General features: G+C 41.3%; 1 protein-coding gene across 2 annotated transcripts in view; it reads right to left on the minus strand.

The window, feature by feature from the left end:
* Positions 1 to 429: 429 nt before the first annotated feature.
* Positions 430 to 23,586, minus strand: part of RB195_007130 (uncharacterized protein) — a gene marked incomplete at both ends in the record, with an annotated part of 29,540 nt that continues 6,383 nt past the window's right edge. For both annotated transcript variants that reach the window (XM_064180593.1, XM_064180594.1), the window contains 36 exons: positions 430 to 593; positions 664 to 746; positions 1,730 to 1,845; positions 1,969 to 2,088; positions 2,146 to 2,232; positions 2,860 to 2,978; positions 3,573 to 3,701; positions 5,430 to 5,488; positions 5,552 to 5,679; positions 8,410 to 8,601; positions 9,045 to 9,083; positions 9,649 to 9,718; positions 10,525 to 10,643; positions 11,839 to 12,024; positions 12,080 to 12,164; positions 13,716 to 13,836; positions 13,895 to 14,028; positions 14,228 to 14,367; positions 15,336 to 15,471; positions 15,596 to 15,661; positions 15,727 to 15,795; positions 16,061 to 16,198; positions 18,093 to 18,179; positions 18,285 to 18,367; positions 18,432 to 18,511; positions 18,567 to 18,636; positions 19,138 to 19,263; positions 19,348 to 19,458; positions 19,546 to 19,695; positions 19,753 to 19,958; positions 21,075 to 21,148; positions 21,209 to 21,324; positions 21,427 to 21,513; positions 22,054 to 22,152; positions 22,209 to 22,286; positions 22,530 to 22,657. In XM_064180593.1, the coding sequence (XP_064037454.1) occupies positions 430 to 593; positions 664 to 746; positions 1,730 to 1,845; positions 1,969 to 2,088; positions 2,146 to 2,232; positions 2,860 to 2,978; positions 3,573 to 3,701; positions 5,430 to 5,488; positions 5,552 to 5,679; positions 8,410 to 8,601; positions 9,045 to 9,083; positions 9,649 to 9,718; positions 10,525 to 10,643; positions 11,839 to 12,024; positions 12,080 to 12,164; positions 13,716 to 13,836; positions 13,895 to 14,028; positions 14,228 to 14,367; positions 15,336 to 15,471; positions 15,596 to 15,661; positions 15,727 to 15,795; positions 16,061 to 16,198; positions 18,093 to 18,179; positions 18,285 to 18,367; positions 18,432 to 18,511; positions 18,567 to 18,636; positions 19,138 to 19,263; positions 19,348 to 19,458; positions 19,546 to 19,695; positions 19,753 to 19,958; positions 21,075 to 21,148; positions 21,209 to 21,324; positions 21,427 to 21,513; positions 22,054 to 22,152; positions 22,209 to 22,286; positions 22,530 to 22,657 (3,995 nt within the window). The remainder of the gene's footprint in view (positions 594 to 663; positions 747 to 1,729; positions 1,846 to 1,968; positions 2,089 to 2,145; positions 2,233 to 2,859; positions 2,979 to 3,572; positions 3,702 to 5,429; positions 5,489 to 5,551; positions 5,680 to 8,409; positions 8,602 to 9,044; positions 9,084 to 9,648; positions 9,719 to 10,524; positions 10,644 to 11,838; positions 12,025 to 12,079; positions 12,165 to 13,715; positions 13,837 to 13,894; positions 14,029 to 14,227; positions 14,368 to 15,335; positions 15,472 to 15,595; positions 15,662 to 15,726; positions 15,796 to 16,060; positions 16,199 to 18,092; positions 18,180 to 18,284; positions 18,368 to 18,431; positions 18,512 to 18,566; positions 18,637 to 19,137; positions 19,264 to 19,347; positions 19,459 to 19,545; positions 19,696 to 19,752; positions 19,959 to 21,074; positions 21,149 to 21,208; positions 21,325 to 21,426; positions 21,514 to 22,053; positions 22,153 to 22,208; positions 22,287 to 22,529; positions 22,658 to 23,586) is intronic.

Genomic DNA, 23,586 nt, shown 5'->3' on the forward strand with positions numbered 1-23,586 from the left:
TAACATTAAACAAAACAACTGGCAACAAGTCCACTAGTATTTGTAAATTAAAACTAATTTCATATAACTATACTTTTAAATTTTTAATCATACTAATTAATAGTAATTTTAGTGATGAATTCATGCATTTCAGGTATTCATCAATCGATCAAGCTGCTCTCGATGCTCTTCAAAGTTCACTGTCTATCAGAATACTACTAACAAGTTCTTGTACTTGTAACTAATAGTTTCCGTAATACTCTACGGGTTTATCTCAATTACTCTGTGATAAAACACATGAGAACAAATATACAAACAACTTTGACAATCATGTGTTTAATTTTTCCCTCCGTTTAATCACAACTACTTAAAACATGATTCATCACATGAGAAATTAGGTTAAAATTCTTTAATTTCTTATCATCATCACATGTGAACAACAAGAAGAGCCTACTCGGGCAGTGGGGTATAGAAGAGCACATTGGGGTTCCGACGATACCGAGACGGCGGTTTCCTGCCCGGCGGAGGTTTTGCTCTAGATTTACACGCATGGTAGAGTACGCCGAACACTGGAGGAGCATTCATGTCGATAGCGTACTCCTCTTGAGTGGTTCCTAGAATTCGTCTCGTCTACCGTCACTGTTATATGTAGCTTATATTACTAATTGCTATTGTTCTACAAACCTGATGAATTTTCGTCCGATGAGGAGAGATCCTCTGAAGATGCGACCGGTGCCAAAGGCGGTAGTTCTTGTAACAATCTCTCCCTGAAACGTTCTCTTTAGTAAAGTTCTTTTACAAGAACACATCAAGCTGTCGAGAATTTGATGGGCTTTTTATAGGTAGCATATCACGAAATTGACATAATGTGGAAACATGATGGTAAACATAGGGTCTGGATTACGAGTTTAAGCGTGGCCCCCCTCAGTTCCCTCTAAAACAACGTGGGAACGGCGTCTTTTCCTAAGAGGTAGGTTAGAACGCGTCTCTTCTTACACGACCCGGTTCCCTCAACGGCCTTTTCGTTGGTTTTACTTGAATAGGCTGTCGAGGAGACCTCACTGACTGCTCGTTCGTGGATGCGGCGCGCGCGCAATGGTGGAGCGTTTTCTCGTACATCGTAGGAACAAACACTGTTTCCCGCGATGTTTTTCTGGACAATTATTGGGAATTGAGCGAGGCTACGTTCATAATCGTGGTGTACACCCCTAATTCAATGTTTTCATCAGGTTTCCTTGCTGCGTCAATTTTAGATACCCTACCCTTAAAGCTTCCGCGAAGTTGTGCGCTGTCTGGCAGCTCTTCAGGCGGCCGGCAGTGTCACTCGTATATTCCATATGGATTACACATTTTGACCATCTTCAGTGAATTTTACCAGATTGAGTCATTCAGTTTGATTTAGTCATACTATCTGAAATACCCTTGCGAGCTGTAGCTAAAGATCTACGAAACAGCAGGGGAGCGACCTCTTGTGACACCATCCCCTTCTCGCAGGAAAACAGATTCTGGACTATTTTCTTAATTGCAGGAATGCTGCAATCTTTTTTCTAAGACCTCAGACCATTTCTCCAGAAATACACCTTCATATCTTCTATCTGTACTTTATAGTAAAATACTAGTATAAAATTTCTGGACTGTACTGTAATCGATACATTCCTGAACTTTACGAATCCAAGATACAAACCATGTTTGTATCTTGGGCTTGTAAGAAGGGGAGAATAGCGTCGTACAACCCATAAATGCAACTCACTTCTGTCTCCCAAGGAAGTCGAGCTGCTCTTCGAAAAGCTGCTTGGCAGTTCCAATATTCTGCGCTACTGTTTCCAGCCGCTGATGCTCTTCTATTCGTTGCAAATTTGCAGTTACCTAAATGACGGCAAGGAAACAATCAGTGTGTCCTGGTTATTCAAAATCTTCCACCCTATTTTCAGTCAGTTATGGTCAGCTTGCTAAAGTTATTCGTCAAAGATTGTGACTGTAAAACTGAACCTTCTGGCTAGCGTCTTCTAATTCAACAATGTTTATCATGGTCGCTTTGTACTGCTTCAACTTCTCCTCGATCAAGGTCTGTACGCAGATGGCCTGTCTCGAGACGTCGTTAAGCTGCTCCTGGAAACGAGCACTTTCTCGGTTTTTGTGACTGGTTATAAAGCAGTTCAAACTAACTTGAGCATGTACACTATCTTGCCTCCTTAAAATACAGGGTCCAAAAATGAGAGCCAAATTTGATGGCCCCATTTTATTCACTGCTTCCTGAACAACAATAAAAATATTCTAACTTAAAAACTATTATATTATGCAACGCAATATTATATTCGACAATTCAAACTCGTTAAAAGTGAAATAATATTTTCGAATCAACTTTCTCAACCCTTTAGGAATGCGCTGTTGTGGTCTGCCGGTTTAATGATGAAAGGAACGGATAGCAGTGGTGGCTTGAAGATGAGGCATGGTTTCCTGACGATGTGACGACTAACGGAGCAAGATATTTGTGGAGTAATGTGTTCTGGTGGGAGAACTCAACCGCACTCTTATTTCTGGAAGCTCTATGTTCCTTTTTCGCTATCTTACATTTCATAAATGCTCTAAGACTAATGCTTTGGTTCTAGGATCCTGACTAGCTTAGTTACTCACTTCCCGAAGTAAGTAGTTGAATTTCCCCCCACTTCTCAACCACAATTTATCTTATTTGTGGGATGTAAGATGTTCCGAGCTAGACGAAAAATTTCGTCTTCAATCTCCCATTACTATCCTCACCTGAGACCTTTAAAACAAGCAGATATTCTGCGCGAGCACTCATGGGATAGTGCTTATGCGCCAAAACATAGAGTAAGAAAAAAGTAATGTAAAGTGGATTGTGACGCAGAAGGAAAGAGATACCTGATAAGCGACCCTGGCCAAGTGAAACATAAGCCTGTCCAAAAGTCCTCGATTTGACTTTGGAAGTAAATCAATCATTACTGCTAAACATCGCTGCCTTTCCAATCCGTCATCCACTTCTAAAATTCAAAGTGTAGATTAATCTTTCTGTCCTTCTCGCCTTAAAACTCGACAGCGTGCGTGAATGATATGTGTTGCCATGGTGAGGACGTTGATATAATAAAACTTTACTGAAGACCTGAAGTCTCGACGTTTTCTTCTATTTCAAAGGTTTAACAGTTTTTTTTTGAGAAATTCGTTCAACGCAGCTATGGAAAGGAAAACGGGAGTCTCAGAAATTCTTCCCAGAGGAAACCATTACTAATCCGAACCTTCTTAGCCTGCTACCAAACTTCGAATCACTACGTGAGTAAGGTGAGAAGTATTTGAAACCTTTGAAATGCTATCTCTAGCAGGTTTGATACGATGGTTCATTAAACAATTCACAAAGTGCATTGTACGTAAATGCGATAGTCGGAGCTCGCTGTTCCGACCCCTTCAACTACTGGACGGTTATACTGCAGCAGTTCTTTCTATGTATGGTTCACGTTTCATTGACCTATGTTACTTGGCAGTAACACATCATGCACAAGTTACTTTCGTCCTTAAGTTTTGCACACCAATGTATTCGATTGAAAGTTGATCAAAGCATAGATTACTGTAGTTGGACTAACCAGAAACATTCAAGAAGTTCTCATACAAATCGAATGTAATCAGAGGCTCCGGCATTTCCCTCAGGAATGACTTCACCAAAGTGGTTAGCACATGTACCTGCACATCGTCCAAGCATACAGTGTCGAAATCTTAAAAAGATATAGTGAAACATCGTTCAACGAGCAAAAAAAAAAACTCGAAATTTCTCGTCCGCAAGGCTTAGTAGAGAATTTTCACTACCGATTTGAAATTCTATAGTCGGGTCAAAACTACATGCAGTACGGTGTGGTTACACGAGCGAACACGACGGAGCAACCGTTCGTGCAACTACACCGTGTTCGCGGACGCCCTGCAAGCGGTGTCCTCGGCAAATTGCGAAGTTTTGCAAAGTGACTTCAACCGCATGCCGAATTTTTTTGTTGGGTTTCATTCTTTTTTGCTCTTCTCTCTGATTTTTACGTTATACAAGTTTCTTTTTTGTTATGTTTCTTGCATTTACTTTTGCTATAGAAATCTATATTGTATCTGCATTGTTATTATCAAGTCTGATTTGAGTTTGAGCTGATTTTTTTCATGCTCTGCTCTTGAAATTTGGTTCAAAATTGTATTTATTTCTATGTTAATGTTTTTTTGTTTCTTCGCCTACTCTCCCTCTCTCACAAACAAAAAAAGTATTAACCTGTAGATAAATACATTAACAAAAACAATACAATGATTTAAGATCGATACAAATACAGTATAGATCTATATAACAGAAGCAAATATAGCAAATATGAAAAAAAAAACAAAAAAAGAAACATAAAAGACGAAAAAATCAGAAAGAAGCAAAAAGAACAGCCAAAAAATTGCGACCAGTATCTATCGATCCAGGAGACGTCAATTGGCAAAATTTGGCAAATTGTCAAGCACAGGTTTTCGCTTTTCTTCGGTTTTCGCGAACTCTCCGAAGAGGATGCGAGTTTTGAAATAAGATCTCGGCGCTTCCAGATCTTCCAGTTTCTGCGCAAAAAGGCAAAGCATCTTTACATTTTTGTGTTCTGTGTTTCATGTTTGTTTAGAACACTCATTGTGGAAGATGGAATGAATGAAGCCAATATTTACAAAATTTCAAGAAAAGACAGATAACCGAACAGGGACACTTCAGTTCCGACCAGCTATGTGGAGAACTTATTTATCTGAGTCTCACTCATTAGTAATTATATTATTTGTATGGTTGCATTGGATGTTTACAAAATTGAAACGAAGTAGAAGGTTTCCTGAAGATTTATGGAATCAAGAGCTTCGCGCACCGTTGACAGGCTTGAATTGGAATCCTAGTCAATGAATAAGCGGAACGAAATTCCGTTGGTGTCAGTATTTCAGATTTTCTATCTGCGCTACGAATATAAAAGTTTAAAGTTTCACAGATATAAAGATTTAAACTAGTTTTTCAACTTATTTATGAAGGTTTATTTATTTTAATAGCTAACTCTTTGTAGATTAGAATGTATGATTTCTGCAAAACTTTGTAAAATTAGAGCAAAGTAAACGATTCCAGATTAGATGTGAAGTAAATATAAATTTAATTGCATAAAATTCAATGGGAATAAATTTGGCTGAGCCTATTCGCTAGTACAGCTTGATTTTAACAGTTTAACATCTAAATACTGCGCTGTTTTCGATGTTATGCATTTAGATAAACTTAGAAAAGAGAACCAGATCAAATTGTAAACGCAAAGATATAATGAGGAAAAGGTTGCATCAGGTTAACAAGAGGTTGCGTCACATAATTCTAGATGTCCAAGGATTTACTACACGAACAAAACGATTTTTAGCAACGTTGTTCCTTTTTTTATGTGATTCTATAACATTGTGATTTTATGGATTGCTTAAAGTACCTGGTGCAGTTTCTATTTTCCTCCGAATACTTCGAACTTGCGCGAGAGAACCACTCTTCCTGAAACATTTTTCTCTAAATATCGTAGAAAATCAAAGTAATCTATTACATTAGTTTGTTTACCTGTAAATCCCTTCAACAAACAATGCCCTTGTCTCGACGTTCATAAATAACCGATCGACAAGTGGGGGAATTATGTGGTCCTCGTCTACAAGCGTCGCAAGCACTGCACCAAAAAATCGCCCGGAATTCTGAAAAAGATTACAATGATTTTCAAATAAATTTTGTTCTGGCAACTGTCTCAGATCAATTTAGAATTTTTCATGCGGGACTGCACAGTGAGCAGAGAGAGAACTGCATTCGGTCAGCAAAACATTGGAAATGTTGTTACTATCTCGAAAATGCCATGACATGCTGAGGATAGCAAAAATTCCCCGAAGAAATGAGTGGATAGCGGACCGGATAACACTAGAGAACGACAAGTTGTGGGGGTTGAAAACCAGATGGTTATGCAAAAATATTGAGGCCGACCACGTTTTGCGTCAGGGGTTGGTGCTCCTTGCGACACCGAACCATACACTGACCCCACCCAAGTCGCTCCGACCAGATGAGAATTAAAGGATGAGTTTTTCTATAGTTAACTATACAGAAAAGCAACCCTCAATCTGTAATGCTAGAACCAAAGCTTTCAAATGTTTTAATGAACATAAATGGCTCCAGATAACAAGAACACAACGCCCACCGAGGAAAATTAACCACAAATATAAAAAGAAGACTCAAATGCTTTTTTTTTTCTTATCCTCCACAACTGTGTACGGTCTTATAGTGGCGTGGAGCTGACTCTGGGCGTCGAAATGCGATGCACAGCGGAGGTTCGTCCTCCAGCAGGGTCTCCCAAAATGAAGAGTTCGACATATCCGAGTTCTCGCAATCGGAAGCCTAGTTAAGAATAAACCGTTGCTTAGATCCACCACCATCTTAGCGAAATCTAGCAAGGTGGCTCCTTGATCCATATAGGTTGGGAGACGACCTGTGACGAAAGTTAAGCTCGCCATGGCAGGGCTACTCAGTTTGGGGAAAAGTCTTTTTGCCATTCTAGCATATTCACTACCTCAGTACCCTGCACACCGGGGGGCCTGCCTCTCAGACGTTGGACAAATTCTACATTGAAATTTTCTTTTCATGAAGAAAGATCATCGTCGATGGACATAGGAATCGCCCAATGGCACGGCACGTGCGAAGATCGACCAGATACTCACCAACCGGAGTGGTGTCTTCTTGACGTTTCAGTAGTACCATCCTTCTGAAGTGGTTCGTCATCGTCTCCTCCGTGCAAAAATACGACTTAGCCACACTATAGAAAAGAAAATCTACTATTGGCAACGAAGGAGAAAAGAAGTCTACGACAATACTCGTACTCGAGAACTCCTTGTTCCGAGGTGACGGGCACATCGAGGAGAACCCAAATGTTGACAACGAGCTGCAGCTCAGAAGACTGCGAGCCTGTGCTGAACGTGCCTCGATGCCGCGCACGAAAAACCTGGATCGAATATCGAAGACCACAAAGGAGTTGTTGGAAGTACTTGGAGGCGTGATCCGAATCTGAGCGGTTAGTAGCAAACACTAGCTGCAGAAAAGTGTTGCAGGATCTTTTGAAATACAAGCAGAAGAAGATTCTAGAGGCAGCACAAAGAAGAACGACCAAAAAGTGCCGCAGGTATCTCCGCGAATATAATATTCCGCTGGCAGCCTTGCTGAGCAAAAACGGGACTCGTAAATCTTCTCGTCGTGAGATGGAAATTATTACGTTTCTGCTCAAACCTTTTCCGTTCATCAACTCCTGTGTCAAGTCCGATCTTCCCTAACGGTTACGCTCTACAACGGGTTCTCCCTTCGGAAGAACGAGTCGCTATCAAGAGCATGAGACTTGGAACAGTCCCCGGACCCGAATTCTGCTGGCTACATTGTAATGCAAATTGAAATCACTTTCTTGGGAAGGAAGGGGCATATGTGTTGATGAAAGATTCCTCTCCTAACCTTCTTTTTGCGGACGACATCGTTCCCGTTCCGAGAAGTACCGATGGAACAGAAACGATGCTCAAGATTATTAACGTATTTGACAGAGCAGGGATGAGATTAGGACTGCGAATTAAGAAAAGAAAGTAGACACAGTTCATGAGGGACTCCTGCTCCAAGGACGGAGGAGTACAACTTGAAAGCCAAATCGTGGAAACTTCGTCATACGCATACCTCGGACGTTTTATGAGTATGGAAAACAACTTGAAGGGAGAACTGAATAGAAGGATAAGAGCAGTGTTCGCACTCGTCAGCGAGACAGGCGCCGCTGCCACGTCTAGGAAGCCGGTCGCTACCCACAGAGCCCTTGAGAGATGTCTTCTAACCGAGGCACACAACACCTAGCCGGTCTTCGTAGCTCCGACTAACGAGCAGTGTCCCGCCTTCGCGACTCAGTGGAATGCATACCAAGAGAAAAGCATCGATGGCTCGGTCGCGTTATGAATGAAATCGATGATAGATGGACTAAAAGAATGACAGAGTTGATTCCAAGAGATGCTAAACGCCCTCGAAGGAGGGGACGCCATCGCCCCTGATGGGATGATGTGGTCGCTATACGGATGGAGAGCTCAACTGTACGCGGGTCAAGGATGTCAACGCCACTCACGAAACTTGAGAACATCTTCGATGACAATGACGAGGAAACGAAACAAGGAAGAGATGGTAGGGGCTAACACGTTTAGTGTACCGGCAATCTAAGTAAGTACCAAGCCAGTAGATCTAACTGAAGAAGCGAGAAGCCCCATTATTCGCTCAGACAACCGTCGCATCAGTAAATGCCTCCAATCAAAAGCAATCTGCAAAATTTCAAGACACAACCTTTTGCATATACCTAGAAGTGCAGATGCAATGCACACGTCTCGGATTTTTGGTTGTAGCGATTATTTTTGGCTTTTTTCACTCACCCCTGTGCTCACAGTTGGAATGGCACTCATTGTGCACATCTGTACGATCTTCGAATGACATTTCTTATGGCACGAGATGCGGCAAGCGACGCAGATGAATATCTTTTCGGCATGCCACATGAACTGATTACACACTTCGCAATATGTCGGCACATGTACCAGATCGGACTTGAAGCGATGTCCTGCGTGGAGCTGAAAAGCCTGTTTAGTTTACCGCAAAGTAAGTAATTCCCAGGAACACCTCAAGGCTCACTGTGCTAGGAACTATCTGAGCTGAGAGTGAACTAAAAAAAAGGGAAAAAAGGGATCACCAAAGGAATCTAGATCCTGTAGGCAATGTGAATTGGTTACAGGTGCAATGATTAATAGCACAATGTTGGAATAATAAAAATAAGACATATTCCAAGGAGTGTGTTAACGCAGCACATCTCACAAATGAGGAATTTCTGAGAAATGGTGCGTACGCTATACTCCTTGATGCTAGAAAGTTTCAAGTAAGCATCTAACGCCACGATAAACCAACAAAAGCTGTACTGGTTCTATATTCCTCATCAATGGAAAAGAAGGGATTGCTGAAGCAGTGCACATGCTGTTAGTAGAGGTGTGTGCATATTAGTTTTGTTTAAATCTCTTACCACAGTAACATCCGAACGCCGGCGTTTCTTACGCACGCTCTAGAAATTGAAGGTGCAATCGTCTACGGCCGTAAAGATATGCTATTACCTTTGTCATAATTAGTGACTAATTAAAGTCAGTGTATCACGAATTAGACGTGGTTCGGAAACCTCAGGGATAAGGTAGAATTCGGGTCGTTGATTATCAAAACAAGAGTGGCACTGCTCAATTCAGTCAGATCGTCCTGAAAAATGGCGTGGTAAGCGACCCGAATCCTAAAGTTCTCTCCCACGAAAACGCAACGTATCACTCGTGTGCACGTGCTCCGTCCACAAGCGAGCAGTCAAAGATTAGGCCAATAAATAGGCTGGTGAGGGGACCAGATCGTGTACAAGAATGGCGAGTTCTAGCGTATTTCGTGGGAACAAATTAGATTCCCACGCCAGTTTTTAGGACGACTAGGGGTAACTGGAAGGAGCCACGCACGTTTTTGTAACCTATAACTCGAACTCTACCTTCACCCTGGAGTTTCCGCATCACGTCGATTTCGTGAAACACTGTCTTTAATAGCAAGAACTAATATTATTAGTTATAAGAGTGCAATGATCTACACACTAAGCATACCTTAATAATACTTGACTTCTGCTTCGAACCTTTCTTTTTTTGGCTCTGCATAAACTCATTCAGGAATCCTCTGAAATAATGAATCATTGGTTCTGGGAAGTGCGTCACGCTCGACATCCCAAAAGAGGAATGCGGGATAAGAGCTGAACTGTCGCCTAGGCTACTGTAATCTCTGCTTATTTTCCCGCTATATTTTCCCACAAGTTCCCCTAGTACGTTAGTTTCATGATACGCTGCTTTAAAGGCATCAACCCCACGAATCTGGGGTGGTACTGGTTTCATGTGGGTTATGTGTAGATTATGGGGCGGACATTAATTCCGTCCATTTCTCCCTACTCCCGTAAAAAAAAAACGGCCCGGAAGATGCGGCGTGTGCGCTCCAATCGAACTCGTTGTTGAAAATAGTGCCCCGGAACGCTCGAAACCCCGTCTTCCAGGCCGTTAGGAAGAAATGGACGGAATCACTCTCCCTCCCATAATCTATGACCGAATATAGGCATAACCCACCTGAAAGCAGGAACTACCCCAGATTCGTGAGGTGATGCCTTTAAATTGATATTTGAAACTATCAACACTCGTACCCCCGACCATTTTCACATGACTTCTCTTAGTGGCAGAAAGTATACGAATACTATTGTTACTGCTACTGTTACTCTGTTTCTGAAGTAAGGTGAAGCTACTCTCACTCAATAGCCGTACATTGCTTGCGACGCAATGGACTACGACGTGAGCAGGTGATGCCAAAGAGTAACTAGATTAGTGAGGCCTTAGCGACAGCTCCCGGTTTCCCTTAACATCGCATTCCGTGCCTCTCGGGGCGAGACTCACAGCTAAGTGCATTCATAGGCTTTATAACATCAATAAGAAAGAAATTACCTGAAGGCATTGACGCCTAACGTTGTTGGGAATGTGACTTTCTCTTCTTTGCAGACTTTAGTGAGCACCCCTTCGAACGTCGTAATCAGATCACGATACTTCAAAACCGCTCGTTCTTCCTGAATATTTTTTTCGTTCCTGTAGATAATTTTGTACAAGAGATCCACTATTCAGGGGAGAGAGATTGTATCCTTCGGGCATTCTCACACCGCCTCAGGTGATAGTTTCGGACTTCCGCGCTCTTTTCTACTAATACTATAAAAAACAGAATTAACAGTTTTAACGAATAATAAAAAAACAATTGTTATATTATTACATCATAAAGTAAGTAGTTATTAGGGACCATTACCTTAACGATTTATAGTTTTTTTTCAAGAGTTATTATATAGTTTTTACGGAGGTGAAATTTACAAATTATTATCATGTTGAAACGTAGTTTTTAATTGATTTTCTTGCGCTGTAGCCAAGATTGGTATTGATCTCCTTTATTAAACAACATCTAACGTTTCGGCGTTATCGCTTTCGTCATAGCCTGGAAAATCAAACCCATTAGTGATTTATCCTCTCAAGCGCCTCATCACCCTACAGAAAGCATCCAAACGGTAGGCAAACTTAAACAGCAACACATTGACTAGTGCTTACGTCATTCGCTAGACTTGGTGACGCAACAGACCACTACGTACCACAACTATGACTCACAAGGGTTTTATACAAGGACCTCACGGTAGATCGAAACCCGCATAGGTCCTGATATGGGGATAGCTCGTTTGTGATAGCAATGCACTCATCCTTCTTGTTCATTTTTGGACTTTTAGCGGTTATCCAAAATGCCTCTAGTGTTCTGCGTGCTGTGATCTCGGGCTCGTAGGATAATACACTAACTTCCCCCCACTTCGGAGTTTGGATGACATATTCTACGGTGTGCTCCGAGTGGGGTGAAGATTTTAGATTTTGCGAGTCCATCTAGATGCTCCTTGACCCTGATGCCCAGTAGGGTACCATTGGATATTGCCACATTATGAGCCAGATTTACACACCATGTTTTTTCCTGGCTATTCGATGAGACTCTTGTCCCAATCCTCTACATGTTAGCTATAACAGATTTTTTCATTTTGCTGGATGCACGTTCGTAAACTTCAAACGATTCTGAACAGAACTGAACGTGGGGGCGCATCCCAAGCCGATTGATTAACGTCAGAAACTTTATCTTTTATTCTGGTAATATGGATTCGCAAAAAGCAAGTGGCGGAAACCTATGAAAATTTTGTCTTACTACTCACACTAGTTTACAGTTTTTTTTTCTAGTAAACTCACCGACAGTACAGCCTCGTAGCCGATAAGCTCCATATGAAACTCTCTCAAAGATTTTTTGAAGAGCGCATCCACGACGGTATCTCGTTTGTTATTCTTATGATCGAGATTTGATTGCTTTTTGAAAATAAAGACACTAAATTGCCGCAAATCTTCTGTCGACTCCACTATCATATTTCCTGGATCTGTCTGAAATATTCGGATTTTCATGATGTAGACAAGGACAGTGGAAATAATTGATTGCCTGTTGTTTCGTCTTGTTCAAATTGAAGGTTAATGAAAAGCTGGAGCGACCAGGGGCCGGTGAGGTTGACAGCCGCGGTTTGCTCCTGAATGAAGCTGTAAACTGAAAACTTACTCTGTGAACGAGTACCTGCTTCAAGTACTCGAAAAATGGTGCTAACAAGATGGCAACAAATACGGTCGTAGGTCTCCTTTCTTTCTGGTACTCTTCTTTGTGATCTCACTTCCGTAGAAGCACTTTTTATTGCACGATGATGATATTTGTTTACATATTCGCATTAAATTTTGTTTGTTACTACTAACGCTCCTGTCTGTATCCGTTTTTCTTACTTTTCATTTCTTCTGATGGTTTGCAACGACTTTCCTGACATACACCTGTTTTGTAGATTTGTTCATCTCGTTGTTTATTTTCTGTTCAACACAAGCAGTCAAACTGTTATCTAAGTAGGAGTTCCTGATCTGCTAAAGAAATTCCATGATGTAGTACAACATCACGTGATAATTCTACAGATTCCAGACACATTCTACAGATCCCTTATGTCTCTGGTTCTGTCATTCCTGTGGCTGTCCCGGATAAGGCGAGGTCGATGACGCTGTCACAAATCAGGAGATAATAGGTCTGCTAGTCAGGAAAATTTAATGTATGCCCGTGATTAGTATTAGATTTTTTTAATGACATTTCTCGCTTACGTGCGTCCGGGGTATGGTTTAGCAGAAGGAGTAAGCGCCCGATCGGTCCAAGTAATCGCGTTGGTTACTGGACGACCGCAATGGAGGTGGACCCATATGCATGGGACGCTGTGGAGGTGGATGTCAGTGTCAGGTGTCACTATCAGGGAGTTAGCGACTACACTTTGGTTTCGCCATTCCACTATTGGCACGTGTCCTATGGGAGACTAGAAAGGTCCATAAATTCGGTTGATGGAAGCCTCAACTAAACTGTCAGCGTTCCACCCTGCAAAAAGGAAGATCACATCCCTTTTTCTTCTCTCTCTCCAAAGAAGGAAGGCGGACGTTGATCACTTGAGAAGTGAGTCATATACGAAAACAGTGGGGTGAAGAACATCGAGTTGAGGAGGCCTCAGAAAGCAGGATATCGATGCCCAAACCTTCGTTCTTCAGGTACAAAAGCCGAAAACCCAAATCGACGGCATACTCGTACAGTAGACCGAAATCGTTTCCATCAGACAACGTCCGATTAAACACAATCAAAGTTGACCCACGTCAAGCCGAATTGCTATGGCTGGTTGGTAATCCACCAACATTCTTATAGCCTGGGCTTCCTTTTCTCCGAGTACCGGCCTCTCAGCCACTTCCAGCGTTTCTGGATGGAAAAGTCGAACACTGAGGACGAGGTCAGGGAGATACTCGGGAATTTCTTTCAATAAGAACTGGAGGTTTACACCAAAGTAATTTACTGTGTGTGGAGAAAACAATATCATAATAAGTCTATAAAGTTAAAGTGTAATTGTAGTTGCTTTCATCTCTTCGTGCTTCCGCTTGCAGCAAATCCGTGAGTATTTTCAAATGAATAATTAATAGTTGTTTGTTTATTTGTATTTTTGGTATATTTGGTAGGTTTGTATTTTTGGTTGTTAATGCGGTAAACCTTCGCCTAGTCGACGAGAAACACTCACACAATATCCCATGCTCGACGTGGTGAATTGAATCTTGACGGTGATCTCATCGGTGAGGAAATTTGGCAAGGAAGTGAATTTGCAAACGAAGAGCATTCCTTGTGGAAACATAGTTTACACTCTAAAATGCTGAGTTTTTGAAAAAACAAACAGCACGCAGGATGATGTCCATTACTTACGTGCACATTTGTAAGCTTGTGAAATAAAGCCGCTTAGATGCCTGTTACATACTGCACACATTTCCTGCCTGTGGAGCCGAGAGATTTTGAGGTGGTGCTCCTCATAGGATATAGGAGGGAGGGTCAATTCATTACTAAATTAAAAATAAAAGACTACGGTTTAATATAACAAGAAATATGCAGTCCCGGACGTTCAACCAAGCGGATCCGCCACTTCCACTGTGAAAGCGGACGCTTCAGGAACCCTATCAGCGTAGCTGCGCCGTTCGTTGACGGAGGCATCGCGAACGCATAGCGACAGCCTGGATGAATAAGTTCGGCTGGGAATTGTACCTGGCTGGCTGCTCCACGTCCGCAGCATCCTCTTCGTTAGTGCTGTCGGTCCGTCGACCGAACAGTGCCCTTAGGTTCTTCTTAGCTTTTGTAAAGCCCATACGACTACCCGTTTTCTTCTTTGTTGTCGGACTTTCGAGCTGAATAAACAAAATTTGAAAGGCGAGACAAAAGCTAAGAAACCGTTTTGTAAGAAACCAAATTGTGATCTGCAAATGAGCTCCTTCTATTCAGTTTCAAACAAATATCAAAAAATGACCTCGAGAAACATTTAGGAAAGAATGGATTTAGATTGGACTTTGGATAGAATTTAGAAATGTTTTCTATTGTTCTGAAATGAGACTTCAGGTGAATAGGGAGAGCACAAGCAGAGCTCACCGAAGACAGCGCATGGTTTCTTTAAGAGCTTCTCCGAGAAACCCAGGTTCCCTTTAAATCAGGATGAGTGATTGAAGAAGTCCCTTTGAAGGGTGCGTAACATGAAAATGGCGTAGTTGGGAGATCTATGGGCAAATATAGAGTTACGGGAGTAAATTACGAGTATGACCGTTTCCCCGCTCATTTCTTCGTGAATGCTCTGAAAAACGGCGTGGGAACTTCCTTAGTTCCTATAAGGTACGTTCCTTTGTACCTGTTCCGATGACCCTCATACCATTCACTGAGCTCGAGTGGCTGATGGGGAGACCTCACCGATTCACCGCTCGTTCGTAGAGGCAGAATAGTGGCGCGCCTTCACGTACTTTGTAGGAATAAACGCCGTTTTCCACGCCGTGTTCCAGGACGATAAGGGAAAATTGAGCATGGCCACGCTCATTCTCGTGATCTGCACTTTGAACTTTATATTTGCCCACAGGGACTCCAACACCGTTAGTTTTGTGATACGCTCTAATAAATAAGCTCAAATATTTTCCCTAAAGAGACTTTAGTTTCAAAGCGGTGCACACTTTCACCGAGACTGATTTGTTTGCATTGAAGATATACAGGTTATGCTAAATGCTGGTTTCCGGTTTACGTTTCCAGGGGCACACTCCTACTTCTTTATCACTTCTTTCAAATTTCGAAGGAACACAAAATAAGCAGCACAGCAAACTCAGCTCTTAACGAGTACCTGAAGCGGTTTGAATCCGTCCTCACCGCGTGCCATTATATTACTATCCGTGCTGTTTGCACGTCGTAACATTCTCAACTTTGCAGTCGATGCGGTTGGCGCCAGCGATTGACGACGATGGCAGAGGTCTTGCTCCCTAGGAACAACCAAATACTATTTTCATACATTAACATTCAGTCTATCGATCGGATTAGGAAGGAAAGTCTTGTCCAGAAAAAAACATGTTCTCAATTTTAGAACTTCTGAAAATTTTAACCTACTCGATGAGTTTCAGTTTAGTGTCTTCCAGAATGAAGGTTGCGTCCAACTCGATCGCGTCTTCGTCTCTGGAAAAAGGTCAAATAGAACAAAATGTCGAAGCCTAAAGAACTGTATACATAAACCTACGAACATTTCACCAAGTACACTTGTATCCGAAACTTCTTCATCCAAACCATCTTCAGTTGACTCATCGCCCTCACTAAAATTGATTTAATAATTGTAGTGACTCTTCGAGAAATAATGTTATGTGCGAAGTTTCTTATTAGAAAGGAACCATAAAAACTGCAGTTCCGAACTCTTCCTTTGACGCAACTATTCCAAGCTTCTTGAAAAATCTTTCACGGAATTATTTCAAGCTTCTTCAAAATTCTTTTTCTCGCTCAAATTTTGATTTGGTTAAGATTTTTGCGATTAGCGCTGGTATTGATGCCGAAAAGCGTTTAAATGAGTCTTTTCAGCTCTACCTGCTAAGTTCATCATCGCTGCTGGCGAACGCCGCCAATGATTCTGGATCGTTGAGATCAAAAACCGGTAGTTTGAATGCTTGAACCTTCTTCAATCGTATTTTCCCTTTATTCTGTCCTCTAGGAATGTCGCCTATCCTAAAAAAAAAGTGGATCACAACATGCTGTTATGGTCGATAAAGCAGATAACCGTCGCGAAGGTCTCTTATGGTATAAGCGAGCTTAACAATCCTGAACACTCTCTCACTCTCTGTTGATATGGTCCCTCCTAGGAGCATTGGAAAATGCAGCCATTGCAAAGACAGGACAATCGAGAATTTTTAAATTACTATTGCATTTCATTTTACATTTACATGTAATTATAGAATCAGTTGTATTATGATGACCCGAACCAAATGGTGATGCTACTTTTGCTACAAAAACTCCTACAGCACTGAGTTTTCTACTAGTGTGCCAGGTTTTTGATGGAACCTTTATTAACCTTTTCGCCGTCATTAGAATCGTAGTGATCCACCGAATGACCCATTCGCTACTATTAGGTTGGTGCGAAAATAATGCACATTCTCAACATTCTCTTCGAAACACTGTAGCTCGCCTCAGAACCAACTTTATCGAATTCCATCCGGAAGTCGTTTTCGGCATCACCTTGGTTTTGGAAAATCTTACCTCTTAGGCGGCTGTCCAGATTTTTGAAAAAGTGATAGTCAGTTGGCGAAAGGTCTGGCGAATATGATGAGTGAGACAGAGTCTCGTAACCTAACTCGTTCAGCTTCAGTAGCGTTATCTTTGAAAAATGTGTGCCCGGTCATTGAGATTCGTGCCTTTTCTGCTCACTAACGCCGGGCGAAGAAGGTGGAGTTCCGATGCATTTCGTCCAGTTCTTTGCAGCACTTCTCTGCGGTGATGCCAGGTTTCATGAAGCTGTAGTGGATTATACCTGTAGTACACCACCACACAGTCACCATCATCTTCTCCGGGTGCATTTTCGGCTTTGGGAAGTGCTTGGGAACTTCGCAGCATGAATTTCTCATCGCACATAACAATACGATCGAAAAATGGATAGTTCTTGTTGAGTAACAGGAGCGTTGAGCAATTCTTTTCTTTGAGACTCTCTCAACGCATGCAGTACCCATTTGTTCAAATCTTCCATCCTTCCAATTTTTTCTAAATGGCGGATGACTGTTGAATGATCAACGCCTAGTTCTTGGACAACCTCTCGTGTTGTTTTAAGTGGATCATCTTCGATGATTGCCTCGTGTGAAAATCCTGCCTGGATATATTATCTTTTAGTTCTTGGTACCAAATACCGATCCTGGTTCAAGTTCACATCAGCACTAATATCCACAACGAGATGCGCTAAAGAACCCTGTGCAGCTTGCTTCTAATGTCAAAAATGGGTGTAACCGGAATAAATCTATCATAAAGATAAAACGAAAAACGCGCATTATTTTCACACCAACTTAACGCACTGGGCCACGACAAGTGCGTGCTATCAGCGGTCGCCCATCGCCGAAAAAGTCGAAAATATTTGAATTTCTTATAGCACTACTTCACAATCACTAATAGTCCGTAATTATTTTTGATTTTTTCCTTTTAGTATGTAGGCGAGTTGTGATTGAAACAATGATGGGCTGGCCACCCTCACTACAGTACACCGAACTGGTTTGTTGCACGGATACGTCCTTTAGTGAGCGGGCAGATAGAGAGTAAAGTATGTACTAAAAGCAGAATTGCACCTTTTCTAAAAGCCAGACCACAAAGTACAAACTTCGTGTCTCTTAATCTATCCATTAATTAAAAACATTAAAACTTAAGACTAATTAACTGACTAACATAAGACCAATCTATGAAGGATAGCCACTTTGTCATTTTTGCGAGAAACCTGCCGCTAGAAACTTCCTCTGCATCTCTACACTCTTGCCGCTCTTTTTCAATATGATCATAACTATCTCACATATACAAAGCTAATTTTGAAGTTTCATTGTCTTTTTTTTCCTGTTTCAAGTTTCAATCCTGGACAAATGAAAATCACCTCTTCCTGGCTTGGTTACCCCTGAAAGCCGCTTGTATAGCGATGATGGCAGTTCTCAACTTTTTGTAGCGATGCCCATCGCGATACCTTAACTTTTAATTTAGAGTAGACAGTAATTCTCCTTTTTTCTTCTTCTCCTTTTTTAGTATTTTTTCTTAATTCTAATAGTAATTAAACGTTTTCTAAAAATACCTTCTCCAGTTCGACTGAATAACGAGAGCTGCATAGGCTTGTCTTCTTAATCGGCTCCTCAGCATTACACCTCTTACCAAAGCCTAAGCACACACTTCAGTAATCCTAACTAACTTCATCCTTCAAGAGAAAAAAGTGTCTAAAGACCTGTATCTTTATTATACCCTGCCTAAGACGAAGGTATCGTTTTCTTGCTATCACTGTTCGGAACCAGCGTTGCAGGGTTTCTGAAACAAATCTATTATTTTCCAATAAACTTTCTTTTCCACTAAGTAGACTTGCCAATGTGCTGCATGATAACTTTATGGAGATGATCATCGAGTACCAGCTTTTCTGCATCCCTCATGTAGATCTTAATCATATGAGATTAAAGGCAACGCATCACGAAATTGACATAGTACGAAACCCTACGAAAAACGTAGAGTTCCGGTTGCAGAATACGGAAACGAACATGGTTCCGCTAAAATCCCCCCAGTCGTCCTAAAAAATGCGTGGGAACTGCTTTATTTCCTACGAGGTACGTTAGAACGTACACTTTTGTACACGCTCCGGTTCCCTCAGCAGCTTACTCGCTGATTTTACTTGAATAGGCTGATGAGAAGGTCCCATTAATCCTCGACGGCTCGGCTGTGGGTGCGGCGCGTGCACAAGGGTAGAGCGTTGCGACTGATTTTGTAGGAAAGAACGTACTCTTTCACGCCGTTTTTTACGACGATTAGAGAAGAATGAGCAAAGCCACGCTGGTTTCCGTAATCTACAACCCACACTCACCGTTTTCCTTGAGGTTTCCGTACCACGTCAATTTCGTGATACGTTGCCTTTAAGATCAAAAGTGATCTATGAACTCGCTTACCTTACTAACACCGTACTGGACGTTATCCGTAGCGATGGAAGGATGACTGTCAATGAACTGTTTCACATCCTCTTTTGTGCTGTTGAGACCATTTTTAAGCAATACTCGGTATTGCTGTATGAAGGCCTAAACACTATTAGTAAGTAGTATAAGCATTAGTATCAGTATTAGCAAACAGTATAAGTAAGTAGTATCGACCGAAGAACTCACGTCCCATTCGATTCTCACACTGTACCCAGCCCTACGAATCCGTACAGTCTCTAACATGCCTGTGTAACGAAGCTGACGAAGGATAATATTATCGTCAAAATGGTTTGGGATCTGGAAATTTCTTTATTTCTTATATGGATATCCGATAGAATAATCTCTTAGAATTCTAACGAGTTTTTCGACGATCTGCATCCTCACCTTATCGTTGTTACTTTTAATGCAGCGTATGAAATACGGTGATGAATGAGCCAAAGTGTTCATAAGACGATTCAACGAGTACTCGAATTGTCGTGACACTGTCGTGGGTTTGTTGGAAATTTTTCTCTTTCCAACGGTCTCCTTCAATATCTGAAGCGAAAAACGCCCTCATAAGACAGTCAAATGATCGCTAAGGTTAGGGTTTACCTGCAGGCATCGAACGGTGCTTATCCGCTCTTCCCCTTTCGACGGTGTCCTTCGAGCTTGATTAACGATAGTCTTGAACACGCTAGTGTCTACGAAGTCAGGCATATCGATGTGTAGATCACCACGAAGGAATTGCGAGAGAGCGGAATCGGAACCGCGTCGAATCTCAGGGATTTCGGCGATCACTCGGAGATGTCCAGCGGATTCTGAATGTTTGTGGAGGTGCAGGAGAATTGAAGGAGAAGGTGAAGACATACTACTATACAGTCACACGCATACTTCTCATCCCGGTTATAGGTTTGCAATTTAAAAAAGTGTTTTTTTTACCAGGTTTTTTCCTTTCTAACCCACAGATACAGGTTATTATTATTATTAGTCGTTTATTATTATTATTATTATTTATTTACTACTATTATTTATTATTTATTACTTATCATTATTATCATTATTATCATTATTGACAACCAAACATTATCCTATGAAAGTCTTGATGAAAAAAGAATGCAGCAGGCTCATGTACATCTTATTTGAAATATTTAGTGATTAGAAATTGAAATAAATAGAAATTTGTTGCCAGGGTGAGTTACATTGCTAGATTTCCTGGCAACAAATGAATGTGAGAAACTTGAATACCAATATTTGAATATAACTGCTACTTGTAGAAATGTAAAAACTGAAGCTTACGGTAACTGTAAAGGACGACAGAAATTTCCACACCTAGAACCCACAGAAAAGACATTCTCAAATTTTCGAGAAAGCCGGTACGTCAAAACGATAACGGCTAGCAAGCTCGAAATGAGAAATTACAATATAACAATATAGAGCAAGTTTAAAAAGGGTATAAGTATAAGGAGTAAAAAGAAAAAAAGTACAAATAATAGTAAGAAAAAATATAAGAAGGAATGAAAATAATTAATAACCTGTGGAACAAAGCGTTTGAGAATTTAAGAATTTCACCAAATTGAATTTTTATCCCTTGACATCGCTTGGCTTCCCGTGAATGTAGTAGCGACACATTAAAGTAGTGGTTTAATTTAGAAAATTCAAAATAAAATAAATATGGGATTGAGGACTGGAACGAAGAGAGTTTTGCGGTAAACACAACACAACATTCACTTAGTTCTTCATCCAATCTTCCTTCAATCATTTTTTTAAAGTCTTTTTTTTTCAAACATTTCCCAATGTTTTTTTAAAAATCACTTCAATAATCTCCTTAATTCTACAGGCATTTTTCCCCCTCATTTTCATCAAGTTTCGAGAATGACTGCGAAGAAAAAAGTCCTCAAAAACAATCATCCAATGATTCCAACTATACCACTAACCGCTTCGGCAGAGCTTCTTTCCAGACTGTTTGAAGGCTTGCATCGCTCGGAATACTGTACGAACTAAACTCCATCTGTAATCACACGTAAATCTTGGATGTCCTCGAGCTCTGGATGCAATCTGATCGTCTCACCTATATACCGCTACAGGATCACTGGCCAGTACAGCCTTCATCAGAGCGCATTTACTAGTCTTCAATGTGTTCAACACATCTTGCCGCATGAGATCCTTATTTTTTTCGCGAAAACCCTAGGGAAAAATTATCATTGACACAGCTCCACTGCACAAAAAATTGAAATTAAAAGAAAAAAAAAACTAAAATTAAAAATTTCTAGCTGCTACCATCCTTACCGTGATTTGATACTTTACTTTTCCTGCGTAATGAGCTATGATAAATGCTGGTTCTCTGCGTTGCGGCGTTTCGTAGTACTCATTGGTCTATAACGATGGTTTCGTACAATACCAGAAACAATCGAATAAACTACTGATTCCCTTTCAATTAATTGTAAAATTTGATTTAAAGGCAGCGTATCGTCAGACTGACGGAACCTGCGAGGAAAAATATAGAGTATAGAGTGTGGATTGCGAGTATTAGCGCTCAATCTCTCCTCATCGTGCCGAAAAGCGGCGTTTTTTCCTACGCGGCACATTAGAACGCGCCCTCTAATGTACACGCTCCGGTCATCTCAGCAGCCTAGTCACTGGTTTTACTTGAGTAGGGTAATCAAGAAACCTCATTGATTTTTGACCGCTCGCTCATGGACGCGACGCGTGTGCAAGGGAAGCGCGTTTTGATGTGTTTGGTAGGAAAAAACAACATTTCTCACGAAATTTCCCAGAACTATCAGGGGAATTGAGTGGAGCTACGTTCATACTCGTGATCTGCACTCCAAACTCTATATTTCCCCCACAGATCTTAACTACGTCCGTTTTGTGACAGGCTGCTCATTTTTGGAAACCGAACTTCACAACACGTACCTTGAGAAATTGGTTAAGTTTTGCAAGCATTGACTCGTCCGTGCCGTTGTTGATGTTGCTCTCCTCGTCGATTAGTCGCAGTAATCCATAAGGTTTACTCTGAAAGCGGAATCCGGTGACTAATAATTGAATTCGTTGACAATTCGGTCACATACTTGAAAAAGTTGTACACATTCGGTGTTATCTGTGTACTCGATATTGGTCCAACATATGCCTTGAGACTGATATTCCTCCTAAAGAAAACGTTAGACTATGGATACAAAATCCCAGAGCTTTTACACTGGATTGGCCTCCATTTTTCGAATGGAGAAATCCTCCAACAAATCCTAGAAAACCGTGAGATTAACAAGCAAAAATAAAATAACTTGAGAATTACATTTGAATTCATTGTAGTAACTGCCAAATCGCTATTTGAATTCTTTCCGAATTTTTCTAATCGTTACCTCTGTTTCTATGAGGAACATTTTTGAACGGACCTGCTCAAACTGGAAGATATGCTGATTGAAGTACGCCTGAAGATGTTCATTCGCGTAATTGATGCATAGTTGTTCGAATGAATTCCATTGCGCGCCCACATCTTCGAATCCGAAGATGTCCAGGATTCCTGAAGCATTATAGGAACAGATACTGTGTCTTTGCATATCTTTTTTTCCCTTATTGATTCTAAATTTTTATTCTTGCTTATTTTGAAAATTTTCGAATTATCCACGTTAAAAGCATCACCCCACGAATCTGAGGTGGTACGGATTTCAGGTGGAGCATTCTTATACGGGATAGTAGATTATGGAGAGGGGAGTGATTCCGTCTATTTCTCCCTAATTGCCGTAAAAAAGGCCCGGAAGATGCGGCGCATGCACACGGCTGGCGCGCTCCAATCGAACTCGTTGTAGAAAATAGCGCGCCGGATCGCTCGAAGCCGTATCTTCCGGGCCATTTTTTACCTCACCCTTCCCTCTATAATCTACGATCCCGTATACGAATACTCCACCTGAAATCCGTACCACCTCAGATTCGTGTGGTGATATTTTTAATCAGACGATCGACGCCAATCTCCACGTGAAGCAATTCCAAAAGTTGGCGGAACCAATGCGCATGGAATGCTCAAAAACCCCTCGAAGTCACACTGTTGCATGACAACTCGAGAGTTCACACGGTAAAGATTGCGCGGGAATTTCTCCGGAGCCCTGGCTAAACGATCGTGCCCCACCTTCCCTGTTGCTTGGAGCTTACCCCATCCCACTATCACCTTTCACGGGCGCTCTTGGCGAAAAAACCTTTCAAGGACCTCGATAACCTCTTAAACATAACCCACGACTGTTATCGTCGCAGCCCCTGTCTTAATGGAAGAAGAGCATTGAGACTTTGCCAATTATGAGGCTAAATGTTGCTGATAGTGCTGGTAATTACATTGTTGATCTTAGAATTGTTGCAATAAAATAGAAAAATTTCAAAAACTTTCAAATTTGAGAAAAGATTTGCAAGGACCTAATGGTTTCTCAGTTCTGTCGCCAATCCTGACTGATATGCTGGCTG

This window comes from Necator americanus, chromosome I (assembly GCF_031761385.1).
Source record: "Necator americanus strain Aroian chromosome I, whole genome shotgun sequence".
In the NCBI taxonomy this organism is placed as follows: domain Eukaryota; kingdom Metazoa; phylum Nematoda; class Chromadorea; order Rhabditida; family Ancylostomatidae; genus Necator; species Necator americanus.